The sequence below is a fragment of the Passer montanus genome, unplaced genomic scaffold (genome assembly GCF_014805655.1).
Source record: "Passer montanus isolate IOZ18808 unplaced genomic scaffold, ASM1480565v1 scaffold132, whole genome shotgun sequence".
Taxonomy (NCBI): Eukaryota; Metazoa; Chordata; class Aves; order Passeriformes; family Passeridae; genus Passer; species Passer montanus.
The window spans coordinates 287,244-306,126 of record NW_024360055.1 but is presented as its reverse complement, the minus strand read 5'-3'; the positions used below and the strand labels follow the sequence as shown (position 1 = coordinate 306,126).

General features: G+C 53.3%; 1 protein-coding gene across 2 annotated transcripts; it reads right to left on the bottom strand.

Annotated features, from left to right (window-relative positions):
* Positions 1-1,277: 1,277 nt before the first annotated feature.
* Positions 1,278-17,957, bottom strand: IKBKE (inhibitor of nuclear factor kappa B kinase subunit epsilon). Of its 2 annotated transcripts, none has more exons than XM_039699419.1 (20): positions 17,635-17,957; positions 16,687-16,827; positions 16,443-16,572; positions 15,440-15,621; positions 13,839-13,999; positions 13,233-13,343; positions 12,436-12,615; positions 11,906-12,114; positions 11,276-11,340; positions 11,105-11,196; positions 10,411-10,512; positions 9,230-9,299; positions 9,041-9,153; positions 8,755-8,831; positions 8,455-8,494; positions 7,092-7,193; positions 4,021-4,117; positions 3,515-3,612; positions 2,592-2,663; positions 1,278-1,552 (listed from the first exon to the last, which is right to left on the bottom strand). In XM_039699419.1, the coding sequence occupies exons 1-20, from the start codon at positions 17,719-17,721 to the stop codon at positions 1,519-1,521; spliced, it is 2,163 nt and encodes a 720-aa protein (XP_039555353.1). In that variant the 5' UTR covers positions 17,722-17,957; the 3' UTR covers positions 1,278-1,518. The 2 variants fall into 2 exon arrangements, with proteins under 2 accessions (XP_039555353.1, XP_039555354.1); XM_039699420.1 differs by having other exon boundaries at positions 11,912-12,114.
* Positions 17,958-18,883: the final 926 nt, after the last annotated feature.

Genomic DNA, 18,883 nt, shown 5'->3' with positions numbered 1-18,883 from the left:
TTTTTTCTGTTTGCCAAGAAATAAATCCCTTTTAGTTGAAGCCAAACATGTTCCAGGTCAAATGCTCAGCTGGTGCGAGGCAGTGCAGCTCCTGTGAGTGCCAGGAGGTGCAGCAGGGACCCTGCCTGGGCTCCCTGCCCTGCTCCTTTGGGAACAGCAGAGAATTCTGCCTGCATTCAAAATAACACCCCTCAGAAAACCCAGCGAGCACCAGGAAATCATTCTTAGGAGAAAAGCTTTGAAGGGATGGATTAGCTCCACCTCTGCACAGCAAACAGTTGGGTCTGACATTCAGGATGTTGGTTTTTATAATTAAAATGAATGGGGAGCTCTGCTGCCAAATTCCACTGGGGAAAGGTTTCCTGGGCGGGGGAGGCTCCTGGGCACCCCTGGCATGTTCCTACAAGAAAGTCAGGCTGGGCACAGCCCTGCAGCTGCTGCTCCTCCCTCCTCCTGCTGCCTTTGCAGGGAGGGATGGATGTGCCCTGGCACACTGGGATGTGCCAGGATGGGTGGGGTGGGCCCAGCAGGGTGGGATTTGTCACTCTGCCCTGCTTGGGGGTGTGGGATGAGCCCAGCAGGGTGGGATCAGTCACCCTGCCCTGCTGCTCCCTGGGATGGAGGTGCTGGATGGGCCCAGAAGGGTGGGATTTGTCACCCTGCTGCTCCCTGGGATGGGGAGGTGGATGATCCCAGTAGGGTGAGATTTGTCACCCTGCCCAGCTTTGGGGTGTGGGATGATCCCAGCAGGGTGGGATCTGTCACCCTGCTGCTCCCCGGGATGGGGTGTGGGATGTGGGGACAGCCCATAGATCACTCTGGGGACAGCCAGGATGAGGGGCAGTGTGGCTGAGCCTTCCCACAAACATCTCCTGCTCCCATCTCCACTCCCAGCCCTGGCAATCCCTGTGGCTGCCCTGGCTGACCATCAGGGAATTACGGCTCCTCATCAACCCCGAGGTCAAAAACCAGCCAGGACACCGAGCAGAACGATTGTCCCCAGCAAAGGCTGGGCCAGCAGGGCCCTCCCGCAGCTCTCTGTGCCATTCCCGAGGGACAGCAAGGTTCAGGGATGTGTTCCCCCTCCATCCTGTCCCTCTGGAGCAGGGAAGGGCTGGGAATGCCTTCCCAGGGCAGCTCTCAGCCACCAGCACCCCCAGCCCACTCCAGGACATTAAAAGTGGGAATAATTCCTAAATAAGTAAGAGGATGAAAGATTAAAGCTCTTCTTCTTCCTCATCTGACAGAGTGATGCAGAGAAACCATGAATCACCAAGTCCTTCAAGCATTTTTTTTTTTTAAAGAAAAATATAAAATCCCACTCGATTTTCTGGCCAAACTTCCAGAGGCTCAGGGCACTCGGGGCTGAGGGGGGAGAACGTGCAAAGTGCTGGGGCACAGAGGTAGGACACGGAGAGCTCCCAGGGCACGGAAGTGCAGCAGCTCTGTGGCTCCAGGTGCTGTGAATCCCCTCTGCTGGGAAGTTTTGCTTCAGCAGCTGCACCCTCACCATGTCCCTCAAACGCTGGGAGCAGGAGCAGCCCCACCCAACCTGCAGGGACAAAAGGATTTAGGGCAGATGAGGTCCTAAAAACAGGGCTGAATTCCCAACTCCTTGGGTTTTGTCGTTTAAAACTCCTGGATGTGCTGATCCATGAAAATCAGGATTTTAAAGAAGAGGCAGAGTGACTTTTTAGTGACAGGACAAGGGGGATGGCTTTAGAGTAAAAGAGCAGAGATCTAGATGAGATGTTGGGAAGGAATTGTACATATCCTCATTGTCCATTTGCATTCAGAGCCTCAAGGAAAGGATGCAGAGGAGGAAAATCACGGGGGTGATTCCCAGCTTTTCTCAGCCTGATTAAATGGACAACCACACCAACACGTCTTCTGTCTGCAAACCCAGAGGTTTTCTTTCATTTGTGGGCTGGAAAATTTGTCCTGTGAGGAGCAACTGAAGGAGCTGGAGGTGTTCACCCTGGAGAAAAGGATGTGGTATTCCCATTCTCTGAACAGAGAGAGACATCATTCTCTCTCCCACGATTTTTCCTGGGGAAGGCAGTGAGAAAGCAAATAGAGACAAGAAATGTTTTCTCTGCTCTCTCTGAGCTTTTCTGTTCAGAGAATGGGAATACCACAAAAGGAGGCTCAGGAGGAACCTTACTGCTCCCTATAACTCCCTGGAAGGAGGCTGAGGTGAGGTGGGGTTGGTCTCTTCTCCCAGGCAACAGTGACAGAATAAGAGGTCTCAAATTGCACCAGGGGAGGTTTAAATTGGATGTTAGGGCGAAAAAAATCATAGACTCCAGGTTTTGCAGAGATTTTCATACAGAAAAATCTGCATCTAGTTCCCCATGGCAGTGAGCAGCAGTCAGTGCTGGGCAGCACAGGGAAAAGGCAGGAAAGAGGGGGATGAAATGATGGGGAAGCTCTTGGCTAAAACTCCAAGAAAGAGAAATTCTGCTGCTGCCAGCCCATGATGCAAGCACGGGAGGTTAAAAACCCCACGGGGAGGTGACTGTGGCCGTGCTGGTGGCTCCCAGGGAGGAGCAGGGTCTGTGCTGGCAGCAGCTCGGGGCGCTCTCACTCACCGCTCGATGATGCTGTTGTTGAGCTGCAGATCGCAGGAGACCGACCTCATCTGCTGCAGCAGCTCCTGCATCCTGCAGGGAACAGCACAGCCTTTAGGGCAAATCCAGCCCCAATTCCTGTATCCTTTAGGGCAAATCCAGCCCTAACTCCTGCATCCTGCAGGGAACAGCACAGCCTTTAGGGCAAATCCAGCCCCAATTCCTGCATCCTGCAGTCCAGCCCTAATTCCTGCATCCTGCAGGGAACAGCACAGCCTTTAGGGCAAATCCAGCCCCAATTCCTGTATCCTTTAGGGGAAAAGCCAGCCCTCATTCCTGCATCCTGCAGGGAACAGCACAGCCTTTAGGGCCATTCCAGACCCAATTCCTGCATCTTTAGGGGCAAATCCAGCCCTAACTCCTGCATCCTGCAGGGAACAGGCACAGCCTTTAGGGCAAATCCAGCCCTAACTCCTGCATCCTGCAGGGGAAAATCCAGCCCTAATTCCTGTATCCTTTAGAGGCAGATCCAGCCCTAATCCCTGCATCCTTTAAGGGAAAATCCAGCCCTAATTCCTGCACCCTTAGTGGCAAATTCAGACCTAACTCCTGCATCCTTCAGGGGAAAATCCAGCCCTAATTCCTGCAAGGACACAGCCAGCCCTAATTCCTGCAGGGGCAGATCCAGCCCTAAATCCTGCAGGGACACAGTCAGCCCTAATTCCTGCATCCTTTAGGGGAAAATCCAGCCCACAGTCCTGCATCCTCTAGGGCAAAATCTAGCCCTAATTCCTGCATCCTGCAGGGGCAAATCCAGCCCTAACCCCTGCAGGGGCAAATCTAGCCCTAATTGAAGTGAGACTGAAAATGGAATAGAAGTTTTAAACTCTCAGTTGCCCCACCTCTGAGCCAGTAAAAGGTGTTATCCAGCACCAGGGACTCACCGCAGAGCCATCTCCTGGCAGGCCTGGCTCAGGGGCACGGGGGAAGGCACAGGAGGGGCCAAATTCCATTGCTCCACCTGGAGAAGCCTGTCCAGAGCCTGTGGAGATGAGATGGAGATGGAGAGTGCAGGCAGTGCCCACAGCAGGGGCTGTCCGTGGGCTGAGCTGGGGCCAAACACTCAGCAGCACCCAGGAGGTCACACCAGCACTGCCCCAGGACAAATGGAATAAAAAAATAAAATAACCCAAGCACACTTCCAGGGGGTTGCTGTGGCAGCTGGAGGTGAAGCAGCACTTTCCTCCTGCTGTAATTCCCATTTTTTGGGCACACACCCCCCCTGTGCCTGGCAATCCTTGGCACCTTTGCCAAAGGTTTCCCCACTCCCTGCTCACACAGCGGGACAAAGCAGCACCTCCAGCCTGGATCACCCACAAAAACCTGCAGCAAGGGGTGAAAAAACCCTGCAGGGCTCTCCTGAGGAGGCCAGGAGGAGCTGGACACCCACGCCCTGCAGGCAGTCCTGGCACTCCATCATCTCCACGCTGCAGGCACTGATGCGGTTGCTGAGCCTCTTCAGCTGCTTCTTGATCTCACAAACTTTCCTGGAAAGAGAAAATGATGTCAAAACTCCCGGGCAACGCTTGGCATCGTTAATTTTTATTATATTTTTTTTTGTGTTTTAATTGCACGCTGCTTTCTGCAGAGCTGGCTGGGTTCAAAATCCTGAAGGGAAGCAAATGAGTCAGGGCATGTTGTAATTGCAGCTGCAGCAGCCACCATAGGCCAGGTTATCCAAACAGCACTAACAGCTAATTAATCAGTGAAAGTTGATTGTAAATGAGGCAGTTCAGGCCTGTCACTTCACCCAGCACAGGCTGGGCCTCTTGTTCCTACCCAAAAAAGGCTCCTCATGCCCAGCAGGCAGATCAGGAGTTGCATAAAAAAAATAAAAATGTTTGGTTTGGGTTTAAAAAAACAAAGGAAAGAATATTTCAGGTGAATGATCCACCTCAAGTCCCCAGGAAAAACAACCACCACCCCACAAACCCTGGCAGGAAACAAAACAGGACAATTAAAACTGAAGTAATGAGAAATTAAAAATATCCAGCTGTGACTCATGGGGCTCTCTCCTTAGGGACAGGAAAACAGGTACAAAAATACCCCAGGAAAAGGTGGAGAAGGATTTTGCCTCCCTGTCAGCAGAGGTAAAACCCTGCTTTGTGTCCTGCACTGCATGGATTCTGTGGGGCTCCTGTGAAAAATGTGTGTTTTATGATTGCCTTTCACAAATACTAAAATGAATATTTTATGTGTTATGTTAGGAAGTTATGCTGTGTTAATTTTCTTAAGTCGTGTGGCAAATATAGTTTTAGGTTATGACATAATGTTAAAATAGAAACTATGCTGAGTAAGGTACTCACACTGAGATAGCAGCCACAGGCACCTAAATCTTTCAGAAAAAATGAATTTATTCTTTCTTATCAAGTTCTTCCCACCTCGCTCAGCCCTGAAGATGCCATCAGGATTCAGAGGAAGAAGCTGACACTGACCAGACAGAATCCTTTGTTTGAATGGAATTTATGCATCATGTATGAGGTGTATGAATATGCAACAGGCTGTTGTTTTTAAGGGTTAATCCTCTGTTAACGAGGGTCCTTTTTCAGGCTTATTTTGCCCAGAAAGAGGTACCTGGACTGTCTGTAACTTTGTTTTTATTGACTCGTATTGTCCTAAATCCTAATTGTCCAAATTTTTATTTCTAATTATATTGCTATTTTATAACTATTTTATTTTTATTAAACTTTTAAAATTTTAAAAACAAGTGATTGGCATTTTTCACACTCCACATCCAGGGTGGAATGCCAATCAAGAGAGAATTCCCACAGAAACTGAGGGAAAACTCATTGCCTGTGTGTGATGAGGGGACTGAGGGACACAGTTCTTATCCCCAGAGTGGAATCTGCCTCTGGGTGAGGGCTGGCAGCACAGAAACCCCTGCTGGGACCAGCAGGGAATGGGAGAAGGATGGGAAAGACTGGGAAAAATCTGGGATAGGGCAGGGAAAAGGCAAGGAGAGCACACACTGCCCTCAGCTCCTGGAGAAACCCAGAGCATCCAAATCAAACTTCCAGCCTAAAAATCCCCTCCACCTGTAAATCCAGCCCAGGGCCACTCCCCACCAGAAACAGGATCAAAAATTGGGTTTAATTGTCAGGAATTCCAGAAACTCCTCCTCCCTCCAGCCACGGGGGGGCTGCTCCTCTCCTTGCCGTGAAAATCCAATTTTTGCACCATCCTGTCCCCCTCCCTCCCTGCTGCCACAGGCTGTGGGTCGACCTCAGTCCCGGGGGTAATTTGCTCTGGAATAATTTGCTCTGGGGTAATTTGCTCTGGGGGTAATTTATTTGCTCTTTGTATTATTCCCCAAGCGCTGTTTAGCAGAAAATCATTCCCAGCAGTAAATCCCTGTCTCAATGGCAATTCTGTGCTGATAAAATCACCTCTCTGCCCTCGCCAGAGCTGCTTCCACTCCAGCTGCAAGTTCAGGGGCTTTGGGGGCTTTTTAAAATATAAACTTAAAACAGCAGGGCGGAATTATGGGATAGGAGGCAGCTGGGGTGTCCAGTGGGGTCACAGAGGGTTTGTCACCCCAAAAAATCCCCATTTCCATCTCCATGTTCAATGCAGAGCAGAGAGCACTTGGAAGCCCTGATCCTTGGTGGAGGGCTATCAGATATTATTATTATAATTATTATTATAATTATTATTATTATTATTATTATTATTATTATTATTATTATTATTATTACTACGATTATTATTATTTATTAACATAAACATGCCAATATATTTATATATAATATATATAATATACATAATATATTATATATAAAATATATATCATATACTATATATATAAATAAATATATATCTCTCAATATAAAATATAGATTACATATATATATAAATATCAATGTCTATATTATATATTAGAATAATATGGACTAAAATAATATATAATATATAATAAATAAAATACCACCCAAATCCATGGAGAAGAAGGAAGAAGAAAGTAAAGAAGAAGGTTCTGCCTCTGCCCTAAACCCTCCATTATATATTATATATATTATTACATTCTATATTATTATATTATAATACTACAATTATAATATAATAGCATAAAATTATTATACTGTTATAATATTTCAATTGATTATTATTAATAATACATTGTAAATAATATAGCATATTATATACATTATTATATTCTATATTATTATATTATATTATAATTTAAAATTTTACTATACTATTATATACTATACTATTATGATATTATAATATTATACTATTGTTACATTGAATAATAACAATAGTTATGATGATGATAAAATAATAATAATAATAATAATAATAATAATAATAATAATAATAATAATAATAATAATAATAATAATAATAATAATAATAATAATAATAATAATAATAATAATAATAATAATAATAATAATAATAATAATTCTGCTCTTTTGCACTACAAAGTGGCCTGTCCCAAATCCCTGTGGGGGCTGGTACCTCATCCTGCTGCTGTGCAGGGCCAGGGCCTCCTGGTACTGCTGGACACAGTCGTTCTGGAAAATGGACAGAACCTTCCTGGCCAGGTTCCCCAAATTCAGCCTGAACCCGGGAATAAGAGAGAAAACAGCATTATTTCCTTCAGGGGGTGAAAAGGAACATCACAGGAGGCCTGAAGCTGCCTCCTGGATGGAGGAAGAGGGGCTGGAGTTTCAGAAAGGAGTTACAGGGAAAACAAACCCTGGAGGGAGGTTTGGGGGATACAAAAATACAAAATACAAAGAGCATTTTGGTTATGCAGGTTTAGGGGGTTTTGGGGGGATGCAACAAGCATTTGATGCAAAAATAGAAAATACAGAGAGCATTTCCCAAAATCCCCATTTCCAGCTCCACACCTGATCCACAGCAGAGAGCACGTGGAAGCCCTGGGTGCTCAGAAATGAGTTACAGAGAAGACAAATTCCCCCTGGAGAGGGATATTTTGGGGGATTCAGTCCCTGTCCCCCCTCAGGGCACTGCTGACAGTCTCTGCCTTGGAGCTGAAGGCAAATGCCCAAGGTGAGACTGAGCATTCAGTGAGTCTGTGGAATTTCACCCTCCCTGCTGCAGGCTGAAGTGAATTCCATTTCTTGCCTGTGCTGAATTCCCCTGCTTTGGGTGGAAACTGAAAGGAGGAATCTCAAAGGCACCAAAGCCATCAGCGCTTGCAGCAGACAGGGAGGCAGGGAGGGACACTTCCTAAATCAGCACCTCAGGGCCAAAACGGCTCCAGACCCAGTCCTGTGCGAGCAGCAGCCTGGAACGGGTTTGTGCCCTCCTCCGGCAGGGGAGGTGGCCCCAGAGCAGCTCCCTGTTCCTGACCCTGTCCCAAAGCAGCTCCCTGTCCCTGTCCCCAGAGCATCTCCTGTCCCCAGAGCTGCTCCCTGTCCCTGTCCCTGTCCCTGTCCCTGTCCCTGTCCCCACAGCAGCTCCTGTCCCCAAAGAACCTCCTGTCCCTGTCCCTGTCCCCAAAGCAGCTCCCTCTCCCTGCCCCTGTCCCTGTCCCTGTCCCTGTCCCTGTCCCCACAGCAGCTCCTGTCCCCAAAGAACCTCCTGTCCCTGTCCCTGTCCCCAAAGCAGCTCCCTCTCCCTGCCCCTGTCCCTGTCCCTGTCCCCAGAGCAGCTATCTCTCCCACAGCCTCATCTGAAGGAGCTCATGGCTTGAAACCTTCCCTGGGAGAGCTCCTGCAAGGAGGAACCACACGCGAGCCTCCAGCTGCTCCCTGACAGCACCAGGGACGATTTTTAACCCTTTGGGACCCAGTCAGAGCCAGCAAGCACCAGCGAGGGGCAGCTCCTGGGGAGGGGACAGGGCGGGACTCACTTATCCAGCTTGTGGATTTGTTCCTCGTTGTAGCTCAGCCCTGGGGAGGAAAAACAGAGTCACCACACATTTCCTGCTGACAGCCCCAGAAATGGGCAGTTTCACATCCCGAGGGGGATTTTCCTGGCTCAGCCCCCGGGGCACTGTCAGGACACAGAAACAGAAACTCTGCAAGGTCCCTTCCAGCCCAAACCCTTCTGTGGGTTCCACGAAGTCACTGCTGATGCAGCAAACCCAAATCACCCATTTTCCCACGGGGACAGCGCAGGGACATTGCTGCCCAGTGTCCCCAGCACTCACTCAGACTCGTCCTGGCCTTCTTGAACTGCTTGTGGATCACCTGCATCTTCTCCAGGCAGCACTCCATCTGCTGGATGCTGCAAAGGGGCAGGGGAAGGGGTGAGGCTGGGCTGAAATCAGCATTTTGGAGTCAGGCTGTCCCTCTGGGAATGGTGGAATGTGAACCTGCTGCCCGTGCCTGTGAGCAGGGACAGCAGGGGTGGCACCAGGGGCTGTGCCTGGCACGGGAACTGCTCCATGCCCTGGGTGGGGAGAGCCAGGTGGCATCAGGGATTGCCCCACACACCTTTTGTCCTCGTGCGCTTGCTGCCTGTCCTTCACCAGCTCGGCCAGAATCCCATCCAGTGCCCCCTGGAAGTCAAAGATGCTGTGGGAGCACTGGGAGAGCTCCTCTTCCACCTGCAGAGGAGGGGAGAGGTTGGGAGCAGCTGCCCTGAGAGCCCTGGGGGCTCCTGGGGCTGGGGATGCTCCTCACCCTCTGCAGCCTTGCCTTCACCACATCCACCCCAGCCGGGCCCCTGCTGCCTGCAGGAACGGCCTCGAACCTGGGGGGAGACAGAAAATGAATATTCCTGAAGGAGACTGCTGCTGGCAAACAGCTGGCACAGGAATCCACCTCGTGCTGGGGTCCTGGGGGGCTGCAAAGTGATTTTCCTCGGGCAGCAACCCAGATTTTCACAGAGCCACAAAGTGCTGATCTGGCAAAAACTCGCCCTGTTGCCTCCAATTTGTTCCAAAATTGTTGGTTTTGCACCCACTGGCTTCAGGCCAGCTGGGAGGGTGGCTGTGTGCCTGCAGCTGGCACGGGAGCGCCAGGCTGAGCGTGGCACGGGGGCAAAGTCAGCAGAAATATTCCTGATGCAGAGCTGGAAGGGCTGGGAGAGCCAGAGCACCCAGCTGCAGCTCTGCTGCTCCTGGCACTCCAGCCCTGAGGGCTGCACTCAATGGGAACCATGTGTCCCTATTTTTATTTTTTTTTCAGATGAAATGGAAATTAAGAGATTTTGCTAAATGGCAAAGAATGAAAGAACAGCAACCCAGCGGCAAAGAATTTTCCACTACAAGAACAACAAGAAAAAAGCAGTAGAAAAGCAAAATATCCGTGGGTTGCTCGAGATAAAATGGGTTCAGCTTGGCCCAGGGCAAGGTGGGAAGGAGGGTGTGGGGAAAGGGAAGGCTGAGGGCAGCCCAGGGTTTCTCCATAATTCAGTGGAGACCCTTGGAAGGAAATGGGATCTCTCCCCATGGCTGGTGGGATGCTGGATCCCTGGGAATGCAGCCCAGCTCTCCAGGGTTGGTGACAGGGGCCAGACCCCCATGGGGTCGTGCAGCTGGTGCCATCCTGCTCTTTATTTTAGCCCAATTTTCTCAGTTTTCCTTTCCCTGGAGCTGGCAGCAGCCCTGGCTCCTTCCTGCTCAGGGGCTGTAACAGAAAACCCCAGAGCAGGAGGCAGTCAGGACTGACTCTGGCCTCCTGTGAAATCATCAAAAACTGAGGCAAGGAGTGAGGAACAGCCAGAGTGGCTCGTTTCCCAGACAGTGAAAAATCCTCCCACCTCCACAATATCAGCTTATTCCTGGCATTTTCCTTATTCCTGCTTATCCAGGCACCTTTGAGAGCCCCAAATCTCACCAGGCACAGCCCAGCTCACTTACAGCACGTGTGTCTTCCCCTGGGTGAGCTGCAGGCAGGTGAGCACGGAGTGAGCCCCCCTCCTCTGCTCCAAAATCCTGCAGCACTCTGTCCTCAGGTTCCCACTGCCAAGAGAGAAAAGAGCCCCTGCAAGCACAGCTCCATCCCGGGGTGGGCATGGAGCTGGGGGCTTCTCTCAGGCTGCTCTGAGACTGGGGGGGCTGGATGAACCAAAAATTGGGTGTGGCTGCTGCTTTTAGGGTCTCTCACCCTCTGTCCTGCCCCAAAAGGAGTGGGTAGGGCAGTGAAATTCATCATGGAATGGTTTGGGTTGGAAGGGACCTTAAAGCTGAAATTCCAAATCCCTGCCCTGGGCAGGAACATTTCCAATAGATGCACACAGTGATAATAACAATAATAATAATACAAATACTCTGCTTTTTTCCTCAGCGTCTCCTAAACTGAAGAAAGTGACCCAAAAGGAACAAAAGAGGACAGCAGCATCCTCCCAGCACTGTTTTTCCTCCAGGTGCAGACCCATGGGGACACAGTGCCCCTCCTGCCCTGCTCCCTCCGAGTCCCCCAGGACCCTACCCCACCATCCCACCGGTCTGCACTAGCAGGGAGAGGCTGCAAACCCTTAACCCAACAAATGCCAGGGTGCTGGGCAGGCAGTGTGCCCGCTGTGCCCTGCCCAGCCGTGGCCCTGGCACTCACATCACCCAGTGGAGGCCCCTGGCCAGCAGCTCCCGGCCCCTCCGCAGCGCCTGCCCCACGCGCAGCGTCTGGTGAGCAGCACCCACGGCACTCTGCAAGGCAAAGGGCACTGCCAGGGCCCGTGCCAGGCACAGGGCGCTGCCAGCACGCTGCCCTGGCACGCACACCCACCTTGGCTGCACTGCAGTCGGCCACCACGTCCACCCTGGGCACGAACTTGGGGAACTCCAGCGCCGCTGCAAAGACAGGCAGGGTCGGGGTGTTTGTCACCAGCTGGTGGCTGTGGGCAGCTGCCACCCGCCAGATAAACCCCGTGGCCACTCAGCATCTCAGCCTCAGTGTTGGAGGCTCAGTGCAGCCCTACAAGATATTTTGGGAGCATAGATGAAGGCAGGAATTCCCTGCAAAGCCCAGAGTGGCGTGTGCCCATGGAGCAGCAGCACATGGCAGGGGAAAACTGACCCTGAGATCCCCTAATCCTGCCCCAGGGACCAGAAACAGGGTTGGGAGTTGGCACTGGGAACTGGCATCAGGATTGCGAGTTGGCATTGGGAACCTGTACTCCTGCTGCTGGGAATGGGGTCACTGCTGGGAATGGGGACTGGCACAAGCTGGCAGTGGGAAAAGCGACCAGTCTGGAGAACTGGGAACCCCAGTGGGAACTGGGATCCAGGTCAAACAGTGCCCAGGCCCCAAGAGCTGGGATCATGCAGGAAATGGGAGACCTCTCAGGATAATAACTGGAACAAATCCCTCTTCCAGCAGCCACTCTCGTGCCGTGGCACATCTCCAGCCACCCACACTCACGGTCGCGGTACCGGACCCCCACCACGTCCTCGGGCTGCTCTGAGGTGCTCAGCAAAGTCAGGGGGCTGCTCTCTGTGGTTCTGCAGAAATGATGAGCTTGTAGGTTGGGATCCAGCTCATACAGGTGTCCTTCAAAATAATATTCTTGATGGTGAGGGACTATATTTGTCTGTTTGAAGACGGCATCTAAAAACTTGGTGGTACTGAAATGGAGAAAGAAGGGAAAGGGTGGGGATAAGCAATGAGGTAAGCACACAGATTTCCATCCCTTTAGCAGCCTGCTGCCCTTAAAATACCAAGATGTTGATGCTTTCTCTTAGCAAAATATCAGACAAGGTCAGCAAGGGCTCCCTGTGTGCCCACAGCTCCATTATTTCACTCCCAGCAAAGGCTGATTTGAGCCTGGTGTGTTTTAACCTGGGCTGGGGGCAGTGCAAAGGGCATGGTGGTGCCCCCAGGCTCCCCTGCTGAAGGCAGGGGAATTCACAGCTCCATTCCCACACGGATCTCTGACCCAGCCTTACGTGTTGTAGGAGTGGATGTAGATGCGATGGGAGGACGCCTGCTGCAGGGAGAACACGTCCACCACGATCCTGTGCAAAATGTCGTTGGTTCCTGCGAAAAACTGGTCGAATCCCCAGCACTTCTCCTGATCCACCTCCAGGATGTTCGCCAAGATGGGGATCAGCTGGTCCTTCAGCCCCCTGCAGCAGCAAGGGAAGTATTGTATAGGGGCTGCTCCCAGACAAAGGAAGGAATGGTGAATCTGACTCCGTGTTCTCAGAAGGCTCGTTTATTATTTTATGATCTATATTATATTAAAAAATACTAAACTAAACTATACTAAAGAATACAGAAAGCTAAAAAGATAATAATGAAAATTCGTGACTCTTTCCAGAGTCCCAACACAGCTTGGCCCCAGCTGGCCAAGGAGTAAAAACAATTCACATGAAACCAATGAAATAATCACCTGTGGGTGAACCATCCCCAACCACATTCCAAAGGAGCAAAACACAGGAGAAGCACATCAGATAATTATTGTTTTCCTTTTTCTCTGAGGCGTCTCAGCTTCCCAGGAGAAAAATCCTGGGCAAAGGGATTTTTCCAGAAAATATGAATGCCACAGGGAAGAAGAGAGCTTTGCATGGGCTGCTGTAACCCTGAGTCACAAACACTGCCCTGCATCCCCTTTTCCTGTCTGGAAAGCAAAGATCAGGTCTGAGAGCTGTGACACCTGAAGATGAAAAGTTTATCTGCCTGGTTAACCCCTCCTGTGCTGTCTGAGGACAGGGGAGCTGCAGCCCCAGCAAGGGACACTCACGTGGAGAGGCGGCAGGTGATGGGCAGCTCGTAGCTCCACTCAATGTTCCCGTTCTCCTGCCTCTGGATCCCTGCAATGGCCCCACGAGGCTTCTCCGTGGTGATTTTGTACCTGTGGGAAGGGAATTGTTTGCTGCTGGCTCGAGCCAAGCGAGCTCTGTTTGGGCACTGTGTCCCTTGGGTGGCTGTGCTGGGAAAAACGTGATTCACTGAGGGAAAAGGAAGTGCCCAGAGGGAAAATACTTGCAAGGAACAGTCCAAACCTTCCAAGTGAGCATTAACCCTGCCTCCCCTTCCAGCTGTTTATCCAGGAGGTCATGGAAATGCATTTTACAGAATCCTAGAATTATCTGGGTTGGAAGGAACCTAAAGATCAGCTGGTTCCAACCCCCTGCTATGGGCAGGGATGCCACCCATGCTCAGTGCCCCACCCAAGCATTCCATCTGGAGGGAAAACGTGGCAATTGGGACATGGATTCTCCCCCACACTGCACACACACCCCCCACAGGCCCCTTGGCAGGGCTTTGGGGCCACGTGGGGTTAAACCAGAGTGAGCCAGCCCCAGCACAGCCCCAGCTCCCCACCCCAGCTGGGCACGGCACCCACATGATCTCCTTGTTCCTGCGGGGTCCCCCGAAGGGCACGAAGGGCAGGCTGCCCGTGGCAGCGTGGTAGAAGGTGACACCAATGCTCCAGAGGTCCACGGTGACACCAAAGGCCTTCTGCTGCGGCTTGCGCAGCACGGCTCGCTCGTACACGTCAGGGGGCTGGGGGGAGAGAGAAATGGGCATGCCTGGAAAACGTCCCCTGGAACACAGCTCTGGGTCCTCCCAAAAACATCTAACCCCTCTGGGTCCTCCCCAAAACTTCGAACACAGCTCTGGGTCCTCCCAAAAACATCTAACCCCTCTGGGTCCTCCCCAAAACTTCGAACACAGCTCTGGGTCCTCCCAAAAACATCTAACCCCTCTGGGTCCTCCCCAAAACTTCGAACACAGCTCTGGGTCCTCCCAAAAACATCTAACCCCTCTGGGTCCTCCCCAAAACTTCGAACACAGCTCTGGGTCCTCCCAAAAACATCTAACCCCTCTGGGTCCTCCCCAAAACTTCGAACACAGCTCTGGGTCCTCCCAAAAACATCTAACCCCTCTGGGTCCTCCCCAAAACTTCGAACACAGCTCTGGGTCCTCCCAAAAACATCTAACCCCTCTGGGTCCTCCCCAAAACTTCGAACACAGCTCTGGGTCCTCCCAAAAACATCTAACCCCTCTGGGTCCTCCCCAAAACTTCGAACACAGCTCTGGGTCCTCCCAAAAACATCTAACCCCTCTGGGTCCTCCCCAAAACTTCGAACACAGCTCTGGGTCCTCCCAAAAACATCTAACCCCTCTGGGTCCTCCCCAAAACTTCGAACACAGCTCTGGGTCCTCCCAAAAACATCTAACCCCTCTGGGTCCTCCCCAAAACTTCGAACACAGCTCTGGGTCCTCCCAAAAACATCTAACACCTCTGGGTCCTCCCCAAAACTTCGAACACAGCTCTGGGTCCTGCCAAAAATCATCACCTGTAACAGACCTCTGGGTCCTCCCCCCAGAAAACATCTTGGAACTGAGCTCTGGGTTCTCCCAAAAACATCTACGAGAGCTCTGGGTCTTGACTGGAAAACATCACCTGGAAAACAGCTCTGGTTCCTGCCCAAAAATCTCTAACACAGCTCTGGGTCCTCCCCAAAAAAAAACATCACCTCTAACAGAGCTCTGGGTCCTGCCCAAAAAACAGCACCTGGAACACCGCTCTGGGTCTTCCCCAAAATCATCACCGGTAACAGAGCTCTGGGTCCTCCCCCACACCAAAAAAAAAAAAAATCACCTCTGACAGAGCTGTGGGTCCTTCAAAAAAAATTATCACATAGAACAGAGCTGTGTCCTTCCCAAAAACCATCACCTTGAACAGAACTCTGGGTCCTCCCATAAAAGCATCACCTGAAACAGCTCTGGGTCCTTCCAAAAACCTCTAACAGAGCTCTGGGTCCTGCCAAAAATCATCACTTGTAACAGAGCTCTGGGTCCTCCCAAAAACCATCACCAGCAACCCTGCCACAAGGCACTGAGCCCCTCCCCTCCCAAAAACAGGATCAGGCTCTCCAAGTGCCTCAGCTCAGGACTGAGGGACAGGGCCCAGCCTCCCCCAGGACATGCCCCACTCACGAGGTACTCCTCTGTCCCATAGACAGACACAAACTTCTCATCATCCTCCAGCTCTCGGGCGGCTCCGAAATCCGTCAGCTTGTAGATGCTCTGCCCGTCCTCTCCCACCAGCCTCATGATGTTGCCGGGTTTGATGTCCCTGTGCACGACGCCGTTCTCGCGGAGGTGGTTCATCCCTGCCACTGGCACAAGGAGAGGCAGAATTCCTGTGTGGGGCTGGGCCACTGGGCTCCAGGGGAGCAGTTTGAGTTGAAAAACTCAAGCCAGAAAACTGCTGTCACCCAGCTTGACTGGCTTGTCACCTCTGCTAACAAGTCATCCCCCCCTCTTGTTCACTCAGTAAGAGCTGCTCGTAAGTAGCTCACTTGGGTTTCGGGATGGCAAACTTAAATTCATTTTGCTTGGTTTTTCTTGCTGGACCATGATGCAAAAGGTTGATCCTTTGCAAAAGGTTGATCAACAAGGGTTGATCTTTGGGGTTTATAGCTTGGGTTATTCATTGTTATTTCATCTTTCCCTCATGGTATGTAGTCTGTATTGCTCCAATGGTGTCTTTTCTATCGCCTCTGCTGGGACTATAAATGCTTTAGTTGAGTGTAGGAAGTAGCTTTGTTATTCCAGGTCACGTTGATTGGGCTAGAGTTTGGCATCAAGACAATCTGATGTTAGCAGACATCTTTCAGGTGTAAGCTGAATGCTTTTTAAGCTACGTCTTGGTAGTGCAAGTGCACCTTCCAGTGCACTGGAATTTGGGTTGAAAAGAGGGCTGGAGAGGGGGTAAATCCCACAGTGCTTGCACTTAGATGGCGATCAGGGTGACTGGGGGGATGGAGAGGATGAGGACATGGCAGGGCACAGCCCCTGGCCACAGCAGCTTCCCAGGGCAAGGAGAATGCCTCAGCACAGAGCTCAACCCCAGGGCTGGAGCCTGCAGGGACCCCCAGCACCGTGGGGTCCCCAGCTGGAGGGTCTCAGCCCTGCTGGTGGTGACCCCCACACTCACCCACACACTGCAGCACGATGAGGAACTCGGACTCAGCCAGGCCAAAGGCATTGGCTGGGTCTTCCAGCACGTTCAGCAGGCTGCCACTGGAGCAGTATTCCATCACCAGCACCTTCTGCTTGCTGCTGCCCTGCAGGGGAGATGGGGAGGGCTCAGCCAGCCCCGTGTCCCCCCTGCCGGGCAGGACCAGGTGCCCTCCCTCGGCTGGTGAGCCCCAGGGCTTCCCAGAGGGGTTCCCACTCACTGTCTCCTCCACGGCAAATAATTTGACGATGTTTTTGTGGTTCAGCTTCCTCAGCATCTCGAACTCTCTCATCTGCACCTCCTGGGGCCGCAGGTAGCTGGCACTGTTAAACACCTTCACAGCAACCAGCTCCCCCGATTTCTGGGAAAAGACCAAAAATTAGGGAATGAAAACACCGGGTGATGCCACCCACGTGCAGAGCAGCTCCAGGAGCTCTGTCCCGGCTCCCACACCCCACTCGGGATGCAGATGATGAAATGATGCCTGTGCACGGCGCCTGCTCGGCCGCACAAACAAACCGCTGTTATTCACCCCGCTGCCCTTCCTGTCCCGGCACCCACGTGCTGTGTGTGGGGCTGTGTTTATCCGGCCCCACAAAAAGCTCCCGTCTGCAGCCCAGGCTGGCAGCTGCCCGAGGCACGGCCATGCTCCCAGCCCTGCTGCGTTTGCTCAATAAACTTCAAAGGAGGAGAGCCCGCTCCGAGCCCGGCAAGTGTTTGCACGAAGTATGCAAATGGCCAGGGATGGGGTTTCCAAATCCTCTGGGCATTCCCCTGGAAAGAGCAGCTCCTTCCCCCTGCGCCGCGGCCAGCAGAGCGCACTGCGAGCGCCCCAAAAACCGACTAGGAGCGCCCCAAAAACCGACCGTGAGCGCCCCAAAAACCGACCGTGAGCGCCCCAAAAACCGACTGCGAGCGCCCCAAAAACCGACCGTGAGCGCCCCAAAAACCGACCGTGAGCGCCCCAAAAACCGACCGTGAGCGCCCCAAAAACCGCCCTCGACCCGCAGAGAGGGGAAGGAGCCCCGAGGAAAGTGAAAATAAAACGGAAAGCAGAACCTGAGCTGCTCCCCAGGCAAGGATGTCCCGGCAGGGCAGCGGAGCCCGGGCATCCCGCGGGGGCAGCGGGGCTCTGCACTCGGGGCTCCCCCCCGGCTGCCCCGCTCACCTTGTTGCGAGCTCTGTAGACAGAGGCCGTGGCCCCCTGGCCCAGCAGGTCCTCGGTGCTCCACAGGTAGTTGGGGGTGCTCTGCATGTCCAGCAGAGCGCGGGGCTCCCCCCGGCCGGGTGAGGTTCACCCCGCCGAGCCCCAGCCTTCACCCCTCCGGCAGTCGCTCCCCTGGGCGGCCCCGGGGCCGAGGCCGAGCATGGAGCGAGCCCCAGCAGCCCGGGGCTGGCGGCAGCAGCCCGGCGGGTGCGGAGCTCGGGAGCGGAGCGGGGCCGGCGGCGCCTCCCGGGCCGGGAACCGAAACCGCGCATTGCAAAACCCGCCCGGCGAGCGCGGCGCTGCGGGAGGAAACGCCTCAGCTTCCTGCTCGAGAGAAAGCTTCCCAGCCGGGCTGCCATCTCCCGGCACGCCGGGCTGCCATGCCCGGGAACACCGGGCTGACATTCCCCGGCACGCCGGGCTGACATCCCCTGGGAACGCCGGGTAGCAATTCCCGGGCACACCGGGCTGATATATCCCGGGACCCGGGCAGCCATCCCTGGGCACACCGGGCTGACATCCCCCGGGAACGCCGGGTAGCAATTCCCGGGCACACCGGGCAGCCATGCCCGGGACCTGGGCAGCCATCCCTGGGCACACCGGGCTGACATATCCCGGGAACGCCTGCAGCAATACCCCGGCACACCGGGCTGATATATCCCGGGACCCGGGCAGCCATCCCTGGGCACATCGGGCATCCCCCGGCATACCGGGCTGCCATCCCTTGAGCAGCTGGGCAGCCATGCCCCGGAGAACCCGAGCAGTCATCCCCCGGCACACCGGGCTGCTGTCTCCCGGAACCCGGGCTGCCATCCCCCGGGACCCGAGCTGCCATCCCTGGGCACACCGGGCAGCATCCCCGGGAACACCGGGCTGACATCCCTGAGCACACCGGGCTGCCATGCCCTGGGCACACCGGGCAGCATCCCCGGGAACACCGGGCTGACATCCCTGAGCACACCGGGCTGCCATGCCCTGGGCACACCGGGCAGCATCCCCGGGAACACCGGGCTGACATCCCTGGGCACACCGGGCTGCCATGCCCTGGGCACACCGTGTTGCCATCCCCCGGGACCCGGGCAGCCATCCCCGGGCACACCGGCCATCCCCCGGGACCCGAGCTGCCATCCCCGGGCACACCGAGCTGCCATCCCCCGGCACGCCAGGCTGCTCCGGGACAGCTCCGCTGGTGGCTGAAGGTGCTGAGCTC